Genomic DNA, 15,270 nt, shown 5'->3' with positions numbered 1-15,270 from the left:
TCTTCAGAAATGTGTGGCAATCTTTCACATTCTGGGAAGCATCATCTTATAGCTCTCCAAAGCATTACCACTGGGGTAGATGACAAATTCAATGTAGTTTGTACTATGGGAGATAGGATGGGCAAATGTGGAAGACTTGCAGAACATTTGCTACCAGTGAGCACCTCTCCCAGCTCTTAAAAGAAGTGAGGTCAAGCCTCTGGATCTCTCCTTGGTTATAACCATGGAATTGGGAACTGTCACGGCCAGACCAGCTCTTAACACATGCTAGTTAGGTGGAGGTCAGTGTTCAAGCCTGTGAAGCAGGATGCAGTTGCTTAAGTCTTGCCTATCGAGATTGCTGAAGGATCAGAAGTTTTTTTCATCAGTTATATTGAACTGCCAGGGGTAGAATCAAACTTTGCACTTTCTTGACACATTTTGGCACGCAAAACTTGGGCGCTCGACCTAGCTCACTTTTGGGCGTTGACTCTGGGCTCATCCTAAAACATTCTGTGCTGAGTTCTTGCCATTATGCCTCAACTGAAGAACTCTGATTTAGCACATCTTATAATTTCTAAAGTACCGTTTTTCTGTGAACTAAATATTTAAAAGTTCTACCTTGGGGCTACCCACAGTTTTCTGGTATCTACATTGGGAGATAGTTGTCCACCTTTGAGTTTAAAGCCTATTGCTGCTGGCCAAGACTGAGGCTTACACAGGGAGAAGATGGACTGTGTTTCAGTCAGTCACAAAGCCCCCCAAACCTACCTGTTACTTTAAAAACACATTAATGATGTCTTTACCACATAGGTGTCATTCACTTCTTAGCAATTTTCCAAGCAACTTTCCATGTTTAAAATAGTATTTGAAGCAATCCCTGAGGAAAAGCCACAAAGGAGATAGGACAACACATATCACTCAGTTTCTGACATTTGCAGTACACTGCATGACAGGAAGTGAGAGCAAAGTGAGAGGCTGCGTGGGGAGGAGTTCCTGCCGAAAAGGAGAGACAGAAGGACTACTTTTGTAGCAAAGACTTTTCTCTGTCACGCTGAAGATAATAAACCTCCTAAAATCTGAGTACAGTACAAATTACCTCATGGTGTGGTGTTGCCTTTTTGTGCATCATCAGGTAAGTGTAAATTTGTGATTGCCTTTTTGTTGTTTGTGTGGGTGGCACTGTAGCAAGTTGAAATTGCATAGATACTGCTCTCAAGCATGACAGGATTTAAAACTGGGTATTAATGGAATGAAAATGTTGCACAGTGAGGAATGTTTCCGTCTCTAAGGCAAGAAATTGATTGAAGAGTTTAGATAATACATCTTGTATTAGATAATACACTCTGATGTTCCCAATGGGATGGATGACAGTTTACTTTCCTCTCTATGTTGTCCGTTCATTGCTGCAGGATTGTGGGTTTGTTTTTGTTTTTGGTTTTTAATCCTGCATGTAGAAATATCTCTGCTTCTGATTCCTAATGTGAAAATTAGGATTCTGACTGATGCTGAGGTTTAAATGAGAACATTAACAGCTACATGCATAAGTCTGTCCATTGTCAAGGTGAAAGCTGTGACAACCTTTTTACAGTGTATTTACAGTGCATAATGGTTCTGTTCTGCAGTGTGTTTATGTGCTATCACCTGAAAAACAGAGTGAAGTTTTAGACATTGCAGCTTGGGGAGATTTGGATGGAAAAGTAGAAAGATTGATAACATATAAATAAAATAAAGCCTATGAAGAAAGTTTAAAAAACATAGTCCGTGTTGTGTGTAGAAAAAGAAGACTTTATATGAGCTGTAAGTCTGTGAGAGCCATTATGAAGCTACTTGTTCTCTGTGTTTGCCAAGGGCAGTACAGGAATAAGTGAGTTTATTTCATAGCTAGGGAGAATCAGGTTAAATGTTTTGTGGGCGAATATGTACTGGTTATAATGTTAATTAAGCAGTAGAACAGAGTCAGAACAGAACATACAATTATAGGAGAAAGGTCGTAGTGTTAAATTGGTGTAGTTGTTTTGGATGTACTTAATACACATACCTGCTATGCTATTTTAGAAATAATTCACTTGAAAATGTATAGCAAAATAAATTAATAAATGCCCCTGATTTCATGGGACACCAGGGAGATGCATGTTCATGATGTAAAATCACACAGACATTTAGTGTCTACTCGTGCTGCTGACATCACATTGATATGTTTTGAGTTGTGTGCAAATTCTGTCTCCTTTTCCATATACTTTGTCCAAAATGACTGAAGTTTTTATCCCTTTGTCAGTTTTGGTTGAAACTAGGAAACAACTTTTATGACAAGAATAAAGAGTCACAGGGATATCCACCAATATCCCATAAACCTTGTTTCCTGAGAAATGGAGCTGAAGCATACACACACACACACACATATATATATATAACTGAAAAATAGATACAGCAACATGTAATTTTAGTGAAAGCAGTATTTTATCTGCAGAAAGATACATTTTGGGTGCAGCCATTTTATCTATTCTATGTAATGCTGAAGAAGGGCACTTGAGGCACCTAGATCAAAGCCAGGAACCTGTCCCTGGTTTTAAAAGTACAACAGCATAATGATGCTGAATTCTGGAGCCTGAGGAAAGCATACTAACAGTAGGGTATTAGAACAATTAGGGATTAGTCCAATTTATGCAAATATAAAACAACTGAATGCCATGGAGAGATCTAGTTTATGGGAATAGTTTAATTTTGTTTTCTGTGGTTCCCTTGCTGTGCACAGCATCAGAAATTGAAGCTCTGTTTTACAATAAGAAGCTCTGTTAGATTCCTAACAGTCTGAAAAACAATAAAACGTTCAGATTATTATTATTATTATAATATAATATCCTAACCCAGTTTTCAAGTGAGAAAATGTAATTGTGATTTTTTTTTTTCAAAGGAAAAAGTCTTACCTCTCATATATACAGATGTATCAGTTTTGGAACCAGATGTGGTGGCTGACAGCTGTGACTAAATGGTCAGCTGCAGCAGGTACAGGTCACTGCTGCCCAGTGAGAGGAAGTCCCCATGCCTTCAAGTGCACAAAACCTTTAAGGGTAGAGTTAGAGCATTAATGTAGCCCAGCTTTGACTCTTCTTGCTTTTACAAGACCTATAATAAACTCCCTCAACAGAAACATACAAGGCTAGGAAGTGCAGCTTCATCACATCAGCTTGTCAAAAGCAGAGAAATGCAGGGATTATTAGCATGCTGACTGATTATGTTTCTTGGGAGCACAAAGAATTGGATCTGGCAGATCCCAGCTGAAAACTGTTGGTGATCTCAACAGTGCAAATAGTTTTTTAAATGGCATCTTATTTTAACCTGTGTGCTAGATGATTTTAGAACCCATAGATATTGATTGTGTTAATTAAAAGCATAATTTATGTAGGAGTCTTCACATTCTGACAAGAAAGGATCATATAATAGAGATTGCTTTTCAGTCATGTAACAAAGAACTACTACGGAGAAAGAAACAACAGTATAATTTATCTGATTTTGATTTAGTCTTTGTAATAAAATGTGAAAAAGTTTCAGAGCATACTTTCAGCATTCTAATGACTGATACTTTCCTTGTCTTCTGAAAAGGGGAAGGAAGAAGGTTAAATAAAGATAGAATAAATACCAGTACTCAAACAAAGCTCTGCTGATCCTTGTCCTTACAGCATCCCGTACATGCACACCCATTTCCTGTTGTTAATGTTAAACACATTGAATATAACTTTCATTTCATTGTTCACTTCAGTGTTCATTTTATATTACATAGACCGGAAAATCTCGAGTCCATCACAATAAGCACTGCAGAATTTAAGCTTGATCTCTGTGTTCAGAGGAAGGTGAAAAGGAGCTGACATTTTGTTTGGCAGAGATGTGAGACTCCTCAGAAGTGCTCAGATACCCGAGTTTCAGTGGCAAGGTCTTAAGTGCCATAAAGGACCTTGATTCCATTTCAGAATTTTCTGCTGTGCTGTAACAAACTTAGAGCAGAGTCTGTTTTTCCGTTTCTTTGTTTTGCTTGTGACATTAAGAAAACCCAACTTGTGTTGCTAACAGCAATGTACTAAGAGCCTGCCAGCTGAACACGTGCAGACTGGGAAGCAGAATCAGCAAAGCTTTGTACCAGATGCTGTGCAAAGTGTACAGTCTCTGACTGTTTCTCACTGAAAGGGAATAAAGCTTTTGTTTAAATTGAGTCACTCTTGAGAAAAAGAAACCTGTGACATCGTTGTTATTCTGAACAGTAGAGGGCAGCGGAAATCAGTTTTGTTGTAAAACTCAGGAATTTAGAGTTTTCTTCAGGTCCTAGCGAGTTCTTTCTGCTAATGTAACATGAAGAAGTGATAGTAGAGTGCAGGGTAACAAGTTCTGTTATTTTTTTTTAATTTCATACTAGAGTTCTGTATTCTGAAGTTATGTTCCCAAATGTATGAAGCATCATTTAGCTAAAAAAAAAGAAAAAAACCACCATACTTCTGAAAAATTCTTTGAGTCTGTTGTCTTCCCATGCCTTCCAGCTCTTAGAATTGTCAGTGGAACAACTATAGAAGTGGAAGAGAAGCAGGGAGGAGCACTGGCACTAACATGAAAGTGGGTGGTAGGCTATGGTCAAGTGGAAAGAGGCCTGGCCTTAAAAGATGACAGAATATTAATCCTACTCTGAATTAGATTAAACTAGAGGTTGATTTATCACTGGGTTGTGAGACTTGAATTTGTTAGCTCTGAATCAAATATAGGAGGAATGCCATATTCAGCAGGGAATTTCAGATGTTTTTCACTGGTTATTGCAGGCAGAGATGCTGATGTGATTAGTATGACATGGTCTCCTTCTGTATGGACTTCTTTCTAGAACTGTGCATTGTATCAGCCAGGCCAAAGTTCTGTTTTATCTTAGATACTTGAATGTCAGTGCAGCACTAGTGTGATAAGATGGAAAATGGGTAACCCTGTGTGAGTCTTTTTCTTGTTTCAGTACCACGAGCATTCAGGTTTGAGGCAGGGTAATGTGACACTGCTGCTTCCTCTTCACTTCTGAAGCCTGCTCTGCAATGTTATATCCCACCACCTGTGGCAGGAAATGTTAAATTAGAGATAATTCAGCTAACCTTAAGATAGAAGGTTATTAATCTTTTGCCTAGTAATTTTACATGCACTTCAAGCTGGATCCAAGGCATATTTTGTTAACTGAGTGATAGCAACAGGTGAGAAAAATCCTGAAGTGTTCAGTCAGAATTTCCTCCTGTTGGATTAGAAAGACCCAACTGAAGTACTTTAAATTTTCTGTTTCCTGGCTATGTCATCTTTGAAACTTTGGGAAACATTTTAAGTTAGTCTGGAGTTTTGAATTATTGCCTACTTCCCCCTAGTCAGTTTGTCATTATTACTTTCCTCCTACCTCCCTTCTGGCATACCTTTTTAACATCTGTTTTGTACTGTTTGTGCCTCATGACTGGACTCTGTCCTGACTCTGAATCCTCCATACTCTGTGATCTAACTGGGAGCTTGATACTTTGCTTGGTGCCTTTGCCTTTACCTGAATGTGACCTGAAATGGAAACAATGAAAACTTGAAGGAGAATTTGGAAGTAAAAACAGGTGGAGGTTTTGGAGTCATTAAAGGAATAAATTTGGTCCTGGCAAGTGGTATTTTTCAGGGCATTTAATGGAGTGATCAACATGTTATTGTTAAGTACAGAACTACTGATAAGCTGCAAAGGAAAAAATTGTCGTGTCTCAATATTGGTTTGAATTTACCAACTCTTGTACATGTTAACTATTTAAGAATTAGAAGGGTGCTTAGAATTGCTACTATATTCGAATGTGGACATGGGAGTTTTGCTGATAAAAATTATTTTTATATAGTGAGAATTTATAAGCTAAACGGATGTTTTGAAGGATTGTTGTATAAAAACACTGGGTAGAAATTCACATGAAAGTCTGGGTTATTTTGGGACTTGATGTCTCAATTGACATTTATTCTGCTTTGTTCCCAGCTGCTTAAACAGTGACTACAATTCCTAGTGCAGAGGTTCATCATCAGTCTTTTGGTGCAAAGGTTCCATGTAGACTGAGTGAGCTCTCAGCTGGCTAAAGAGATACTGATTGTTTTATAAAAATAAAAAAACCCAACATGTAGTAGAAGTGTTTTTCTTGCAGACATACTCTGCCCTTCAGACCGTGGTTTGAACCTTTTTTTGGCTATGGTGTTTGACATTTTGTTAAGTATTTGGGCTGGTTTATCCTCTCCTTGGCTGTACCTCATCTCCTCATAGTCTTTTCCCTTGGTTGCTGTTGTTTTTTAACTCAGTCTGATAGAAATACATGTAAGGTGTGTTGTTATAGATAAGTGTGCATTTCTGCCTACTTATATTTATTCAAATCATAGTAGAACTCTTTTGTAAAGTTACTTTTTCCAATTAGCAGTGTTTCAGTGTACCCAGATATATATTCTGGAAAGACTAAGTTTTAAGCTATTTTAATATGAAAACAAATTGAAATACAGAATGACTAAATGGTTTTATAATTTTTCTGAATTTTTTTTTTTTTTTTGGTCTGGGGGCGTGGAGCCTATTTTGGTAAAATGAATGGATTCTTATTTGTTATATGGATTTCTGTATGAAAAAAGGGCTAAAAAATAAGTTGTTTTGTGCTTGCTTTTGAAAGAAGTCTGTCTATGACTTAGAAAGTTTAAGATATGTGCCTGTGCAAAACCATTATTTTGAACTACTATTTGTTTTCATGCCAGTCTGTGTGCAGGCCCATTTCTAAGCAATTAGAATGGATAGATAATTTAGCAAAAGTCAGCGATTTTTCTGAAAAGCATTTCCTTCCCTGTGCACAAGAAGTTTTTCTTAAATCAAGCTATTTTTGTGCATCTTTGCATTTCATCTCCCTGGTTGTAAAGCATAAGTCTCTGGTATTGATAACTGTAATGATCATAGAGAGAGGATGCTAAACCATTGCTCTAATTCTTTTAATTAAATCACAGTTTTAATATATAATTGGATATCTGACTTTCTCATCTCCTGTGACATGATAATTATTGAGAACAACTCTTTCCTGTTGTATTAAGACCAGGAAGTGTTCTGTCTCTATGGATGTAATCACCTCTTTTTAGACAACAGTATCACAAACAGGGATCAAGTTTCAGACTTGTTACACACCCAGTCATTGTGGTCTAGGGGCTTGTATTTTTCATTATGATTGCTGTTGTTGTTATTATTATTTTTTTTAATTAAAAATAAAAAAAATCCTTAAAGACCTTTTGTGAAAGAAATACACAGAAAACCACTGAGGACTTTGTATTACTTGATGTGCCATGTGCTTTAAAGTTTGGAATGGAAAGTAACACTTAAGGGGTGATTTTCTGGAGCATAAGAGATTCAGAGTTCACCTGAATTGTGCTGTGGAAGCCGAGTCAGGACTTTTAACTCCTTTGGGAAAAAGATCCTTGAGAAGAGAAGGAATTAATTTAATGAACATCTTATGCTCCCTGCACAATATCCACTGCAACCTTTGTTTCTAATCCACTTATTATGGGCAAAGAAATTTATCTGGTAGCTCAGTTATTGGATTTTTTTTTTTTTTTTTGCCATGGTGTTTCCCCTCCTCTCCTCATTTATACATTGATAATAATCCTTGAAACTCTTTGAAAATCTAAACATTAATCTTGCCTGCAGTAGTTGACGATATTTGTATGAAATTATTTAGCATAGCTGCTGAGACACTTGCAGAGAACACAAGCAGTATAATATTTGCAAACTTCCATTTAACAAGAGTAGTATAGTATACATGCTGATAGATTTTGTATGTGTTACTTTTCAGAATGTAGAACATCTAAAATAAAGTGAAGAGTGATCCTTTGATTAGCACAGTAAGGCAGAGCAAGGGAACTACTTTGCAAAGGCTGTCCCAGACTCATTCAGTATGTGTTTGCTTTTCTTACAATTTATCTGTCTTTTCACCACTTTTGCTTTGTACATCACTGGTGATTCTAATTTGTTCCTAAAGCATTGAGAGTTAATTAAATCAGCGAAGAGGTTGTCTCTAAATAAGAAAGGAGCATGTTAGTATTTACTACTTGCTACATTTTATGCTGTGCTTTACCTTGCCTTGGGCACTGGTCCTTATGGGTGCTGGTTTGTCATTGGTACCTCTGTGTTTTGGACCCACGGACCCCCACTGAAATGGAGTAGTCAGAAGCCCACATGTAGCTGCTGCTGTTGTGTAACTTTTCTTCTACAGTAACAGGATGTCCCGTCTCCTTCCAATTCACTTTAATCCTGTAGCCTTGCTAGCATGATTGTACTTCATATTATGTAATTTACAGTCTCATTCCCCTTTCATTAGAGTTGGCCTGTGTTGGAAATGCCACATTCTGTGTTAATCTGTAGCCATGTGACCACCAGTAAGAGTCTTTCAATCAAGTTACTTAATGAAGGAGTTACCTGTTTGTTGTGTGTGTTCATTTGTCACAGTCCATTAACAATGACATTGCATCTATTCCAGTATAGAAAAAATTTGCTATAGTTCCAAAACGCATAGTATTTATTTCATAGAGAGACTTTTTTTTTAATTTGATTTGTATATAGAGTTTATTGGGAACCCAGACTGTTGTCAAGCACCTAACTTAACCTTTTCTTTTTGTGATGACCTTTTGTTGTATTATTCTTTTGGAATTTGCTCTTTTTTTCTAATATTTTGCAGATTGAGCCTTAGCCTTACACTATTTTTGTACTTGTTCTGTTATGTCATTTTATAAATCACAGAATGGTTTGGGTTGGAAGGGACTAGTTCCAACCTTTCAGCATGGGCAGGGACACCTCCCACAAGACCAGAGGTGTGGCAAACACAGCTTGCCTGGACAACCTCCACTCTCACACTAAAGAATTTCCTAATACTTAATCGATATCTGCCCTCTTCCAGCTTGAAACCATTGCCCCTACTCCCCATACCCTTGTGGAAAGTCTCTCCTCAGCTTTCCTGTGGGCCCCCTTCAGATACTGGAAGGTGGTCCTACTATAAGGTCTCCCTGGAGCCTTCTCTTCTCCAGGCTGAGCAACCCCAACTCTCTCAGAAGGGCTCCATAGGAGAGGTGCTTCAGCCATCTGGTCATCTTCATGGCCCTGCTCTGGACTCACTCCAACAGCTCAATGTTCTTCTTATGTTGGGGATTCCAGAAATAGACACAGTATTCCAGGTGGGGTCTCACAAGGGTGGAATAGAGGGGGAGAATCAACTCTCTCAACCTGCTGCCCAACTTTCTTTTGATGCAGCACAGGATATGGTTGGCTTTCTGGGCTGAAGCACACATTGCTGGCTCATGTTGAGCTTCTCATCAGTCAGCAGCCCCAAGTCCTTCTCTTCAGGGATTTTCTAAATCCATTCTCTGCCCAGCTTCTAGCCCATTTTTAGCCTTTGTGGCTAAAAAGCTGTACTGTAATAGTAAGAAGGATTTGATTGAGGGCAAAGAATTCCTTTTCAAAAAAGGCTTCACATTGTGTAATGTGAAGAACTCATGATCCAGCTTCTGCTTCTTAATAATAATGATGTTAAAATGCAGCTGTTCTTGACTTTAGAATTATCAGTAGGAAAAATGTCAGCTGAGTTACTTCTTAAAAAATAACAAAAAAACACCAGTCATAGGTCTGCTGAAAACTAATGAGGAATAACAATGAGTTTCAACACCTAAAGCTTAATTTTAAGACTGCATTAAATAAAACCTTCTGGGTGTTATGTTTAATATTCTTTATCTTTGTTCATCAAGGAAAGTTCTGAGTTGAAGCATGTATGCTTAACCTAGGAGATGCAATGGTTATTTTACTGTCTTGATGGAATAATACCTCCTGGATTCAAAAGAGCAAGGGGCATGGGTACTAGGAAGGGGAACACAGTTTTTATACTTATGTAGTTATTAATAATTAAAAAATTCTGACACTTTGTCCTGCTTCTGCAGTTTAGCTGAACTTTTGTCATCTCATAAGTCAGGAGCTCTGTATGGCATCTGCATGAGGTTTTCTTGTTTAAGTTGCTCATCTTTAACTTCTGTAGACTGAATTCCAGCTTTTATTATCAGTGAATGCTTATCTCTAGTTGACAGTAGAAGACAACACAGCTGAATAAATAAGGATCATGTAATCTGTGACTTGTTTCCTAAATCTTCCTGTCCTGGTAGTAAAGGTAGAGCTCTGTTAAATGAAATTTCATACCTCTTTTTTGAAAGACATTAAGATTAATCTTGTGGTGAACCTGTGAAATTACATGAAGGATGATTTACGATTTTCCAAGACAAAACTTGAATATAGAGAATTAAACCACTGACATGGATATTGAAATCCAAATATGTTAAGTAATTCTTGCAGTGCATTTCACCTATTATCCTTGCTATGTAATATTGACTGTCTGGGAATAGTACTTGATTCCTGAATGCATGTTTTGAAAAATCTAAGCAAACTTCAACACAAAATATGATTTACTTCTTCTAACAGTCTCATTGACATGACAAAAGTTCATATCAAGTGCCAAGGTATTCAATAATTGATAATATTCAATAATTTATATTCAGTAATTACATATGATAATAGATAGAAATAAGTTTCTTAATTGAAGTGAACCTGACTATCTTTGAGCAGAAAAAGGAACAGCATATGATTTATTAATATGCTAGTATTAAAGTAGCTTTTCAACTTGTGAAAAAAGAGTTTATAGTGTGAAAAAATAGTTCACTATCTACATATACGTATTTATATGACTTCAAGGTCAAGTAGGTGGTGGTTAGTAGTGCTCAACAAAACTGAGCTTTTCTTTTTTTATTTACAGAAAAAACGAAAACAGAGCACTCAAGATGAAGATACAATCAGTATCTGCAGCCTGGATACAAGTGTGAGTAGTTTAATTTTCCTTTTTGCCTTTCCTCTTCACCTCTTTGAACTAAAGTATGGCTATTATGGGCACTCTGAAACTAACATTCATCTTTACAGTTGTACTGTTTTTGTACATAGCATGAATAACTTGTTATGCTTATTACTAGAAAATTAAAATGCAGTAAAATGTTTAAAGAGAAAATTTAAAAGTCAGAGTCACAGTCTATTGTGATTCACAGAATCTCCTATTAGTAAGTAATTATCAGACTTAAATGGCATTGTGAATGCAGCACTTAGAACCTGACCCTTTATCCCACTGCACAGCTGTATGAGAAATTTTATGTTAGTTATGGCAGTGGTGGTTAGTGCTGGTGTTGTGAAACTGTGTAGTATGATATTAATACAAGTGAGTAATCTATGTTTGTCCCTGCTGAAGTGATACCCACATCTCGTACAGCTGTGCTACTCTGTCATACACTTCAGATGTGAAGACAACATGAGAAAACAGGTTTTATAAAAGCTGCACAATTTACTATGAGTGTACAAATGTCCTGTAAAAAGACTGGTTTTGACTTGTGAATTTTTAATTGTTCTTGTAAGTAAAGTTGAGACAACTTGTTTGATTATTTTTAAAAAAATGAATACAGTAACTGATGTCTGCTTACTTGAAAAAATAATTTGCAAGGAGCAAACTCTTTCTGTTCATTTTGGTGGATGTTGAATCACGAAGTATTAATAAGTGTAATTATGAAGAAAAATGCAATGCATGCTGTTTTTTATGTAAAGTTGTGACATAAATGTACACTTGCATTTATCATTTCAAATCCATGAAAACATTTTTTCCAGAATGCAGTGGCTAAGAATATAAAAATTTGAACACGTGTTCCCTATTATAGATTTAGATTCTTACAGGGGGTAATTACATATTATTAAATTTTTACAGATAATAAATCTCCTCAGGGTCTGTAATAAAATTTGTTTTCTTTTATTAGAGTATGTATTTAACAAATAAGTGTATGAGACTTTCCTGTTCAGCATACTTCCTGGTTTACATAATTAGATGAATGACTCCGGCTCTTCCAGCTCACTCAGCTGCTGATGTGCAAGCTGCAGTAGCTGCTGCTCTGGCTTCACAGGCATCACCTCAGGGATGTGTCCCTTCTTTGTACTTGCCAACAGAAAGATCTGGCTGTCTTCTACTCTGAAGTTTCCCATTCATGTAAATGTGTCTGCTCACCACCTTTGTCAAGGAGAGGCTGGGGGTTGGCAAAGAAAGAGTATATTAACTATTTAAAGACTGGATACATTGGAAAGTACATACATATAGATCTCCCACCAATTAACATCATAATTCCTACAGTCTTTTTATAAACAAGAGACTTTAATTTTTTTTATGACTGACCATTGCACAAACACACCTGTCTATCCTAGGGGAGTCATAAAGACAGAATTTTCTTTCACAGGAAATGTTGGTTGGAGCTCTGCTGATTCAGGACAAGGATTGGTAACCTAAGCATGCTAAATGATGTTTTCTATTTGCTTAGTGATCTGGACTGATGCTTCAGGAGTTGATAAACTGGCTTATTAAACTTAGCTGATCCACCTTGGCTAATTTTATTGCCATCTTAAAGAAATGGATTTGTAAATCCCCTCAGTGTCAAATAATTTGTGATAACTTGTGACAGATGTGGCCAGCAGACTGTGAAGGAATGAATATATGAGGCCACTGGAGTCTGTATTTAAAGGAAAATGCACTGCTTAACTAACGTGTATGTTCATTTTGGTCCCCAGCAGAAGGGTTGCCTTGTATTCAGTCTATAGGGTTATCTCAGCCTGTAGTGTGCTTCATGCTTGTGCTTTTGAAATGGTATCTTATAGACTGATTTGCATATGCATGTTGATTCACAGAAATTATGCAATGAACATGGCTTAGACAAACTTCAGATTTTATATATTTTCTCTTATAGTTTGGAGAACTGTAGCAAAGCATCAGAGACAGATTGCAGTATCTTACAGGGCTAAGTACTTTTTTGGTGTTTAAAACACCCACTATAGCTCTATACTTCTTTGTAGTCCTCCTTATGCAGACACTATGTCTCTCCTTACCTCAATTCTGAGCTCTTTACTAAACTATTTTCTGCCTGTGCTTTCATTCCTTATTGCTGCTGCCACTTTTGTCTTTTCTGGTATTTAAACTTTGAAGCTTGGGTCTCCCATCTGTGCAACCTTCTTCTGAGCTTGGTGGAGTGCAGGAGAAGGGCAATGGCTTGTGCTCCTCAGCCAGGCTCAGGAGGCCAGTTCTTTAGCTGTGTTTGGGCCTTTTTTGGAAACAGGCTTTTCATTTAGTATCTGTAGGCCAAGTGCTCTTTGAGAATGTTGGGTTGTTAAACATAGTACTAAGCAAGGTGGTGATGGACACTGTTACCTGGAGATTTTTCTGTGCAGCACTCAGCAACATAGGTAAAAGCAACATATTTTTAATGGCTATTGCAAAATAGGTAACTATAAAGTAGTTGAAATCTTGTAATGGTGATGCATGATACCATGTGCCTCATGAGTCTTATCAAATCGTAAGAAACTCATAAGATATCCAGAGCAAAAAGCTGACAAGACCTAATATAAAACTTGCACTTTTCAGAATGAAATTACATGTACGTAAGCAAAATCCTGTTCAGAAGAGGAAACAAGGCACTGATGTGCAGTTCTCAGCAGTCAGTTGTTTGCAAAATTTGTTCCAAAGTCATAGAAGTTGCTTTTTTTTTCTTTTTATATTTAGGAGAAGGAACAGACAACAAATACATGATTAGCTAGAAACACTTCATAAAGAAGATAAAATTCCATATGCAAAGCCTCAGAAGAGTTATTTGGCTTTGGTATCTAGTTGTTACTGCTGAAAATAAAGGTTTCCAAATGGTCATTTACCAGTGCATTCTAAACTGGAGAAGCCTTACTGCTCATCTGTCTACTTTCAAGTTAATAAAATACAAACAAAAAGTTACTCAGACTTAAGCTACATTTGCATACACTAGATCAGAGTTCATTAATTTTGATTACTTTTAGTGCTGAGTGAACATTTGTTATGTATTTGAGAGTCAATATAACCAAAACATTCTCTGACCTAATTAAACTTCATTATAAACTCAATAATATTTGATTACTAAGGTATGGCAAGCTAGCTTTGAAAAGCTTAGAGAGGATTACTTCAACATCAGCTTATCAGAGTTGAGATAATGAAAATATATATTGTATCTGGGTCTTTTTATTTCTATAAACTGTGGTCTGTTGCATGTTCATAGTATAAAAAGCTGCCTGCTTGCCCAGTAAAATTGTATACACTATGTTTGAATTATGCATGACTTTTAATGCCACTCTGTCCCATAGACAGTCAGTGCTCCATCTGGATTCAGACTTCATTATAAAGTGACTGTTCTTAATCCATTATTAATCCATCATAGCATTGTTATAGATCAGACACTGTCTGCTGTTGAGTATTATTGGAAGTAGTACAATGTCACTTACCTTAAGGCTATGTTTCATAATTCTCTTCCTATTTTTCATTGAACAAGGCCTACAAGTGCTCTATTGGAAAAATGTATTACTGGTGGTTCTACTACGTTCTCCCCCCTCACATTCTGGAATGATCTTGGACTTCCTGTGTAGTGGAGCAGCACAATTACTCTTTATTTCCTTGAACATATTCTCAGAATTTGGCTAAATGCTTCCAATTACTCTGGTGAAGATGTCCAAATTCATTATGTATTTGCTATCTTCATCATAAATCTGTCTAAGGAAACTGTCTTAAAATAGTCATGCAGCTGAGAACTGAGGAAAAAAATGTATGAATTCACTCTGCTATTAGAAATTAAAGCTGATCTATAGATACTTTAAATGAAGTACAGTTGTTAAAACCAACTTTTTTTAAGGTTTATCTCAAATTATAAAAATATTTAGCTGTGACTCCCTTACTGTGACTGTTTGTCTGCTCCTATTTAAATTCCTGTGCAAGACAGAATGGGAATACTGTATCCTTTCTTACAGTAGAATAGGGAAGTTGTTGCTTTTAATGTTTTTACAGAAACCTCAAGCAGAAGGGAAGACCTTAAAGGGTTTCCTTTATCAAGGTAGCTAAGCCTATAGTTTGGCTGACTTTTCAAGTGTTTGAATAATGTCATCTGGAATAACTGCTGGAAGTCAGAGGAACTACTTAAATGCTTGAAGATAAATAAGCCTGCACTTCAATGAATTGCACTATGATCTGTAGAATTTAAATTGAATACATCTTGTAAAATCTTCGAAAGATTAGAAGATGCATTATTAAGAGAAGAGATACATCTGAACTAAAGAAAGGATGTACACTTCCTTTTTATCATCAAGCCTTAAATGGGCAGAGTTAGACTAAACAAGTTTATGTCCTGCTA

The 15,270-nt window shown here is 36.7% G+C and overlaps 1 protein-coding gene across 1 annotated transcript in view; it reads left to right on the top strand.

The window, feature by feature from the left end:
* The first annotated feature begins 1,073 nt into the window (after positions 1 to 1,073).
* ARHGEF3 (Rho guanine nucleotide exchange factor 3) overlaps positions 1,074 to 15,270 on the top strand; it is a 59,347-nt gene continuing 45,150 nt past the window's right edge. The window contains exons 1-2 of the mRNA XM_030458701.1: positions 1,074 to 1,114; positions 10,809 to 10,871. Coding sequence (XP_030314561.1) covers positions 1,082 to 1,114; positions 10,809 to 10,871 — 96 coding nt within the window. The 5' untranslated portion in view covers positions 1,074 to 1,081. The remainder of the gene's footprint in view (positions 1,115 to 10,808; positions 10,872 to 15,270) is intronic.

Source organism: Calypte anna, chromosome 12 (assembly GCF_003957555.1).
Source record: "Calypte anna isolate BGI_N300 chromosome 12, bCalAnn1_v1.p, whole genome shotgun sequence".
Taxonomy (NCBI): domain Eukaryota; kingdom Metazoa; phylum Chordata; class Aves; order Apodiformes; family Trochilidae; genus Calypte; species Calypte anna.
Note: the sequence above shows the minus strand (reverse complement) of the source record. Positions and strands in the feature narration are given on the sequence as shown.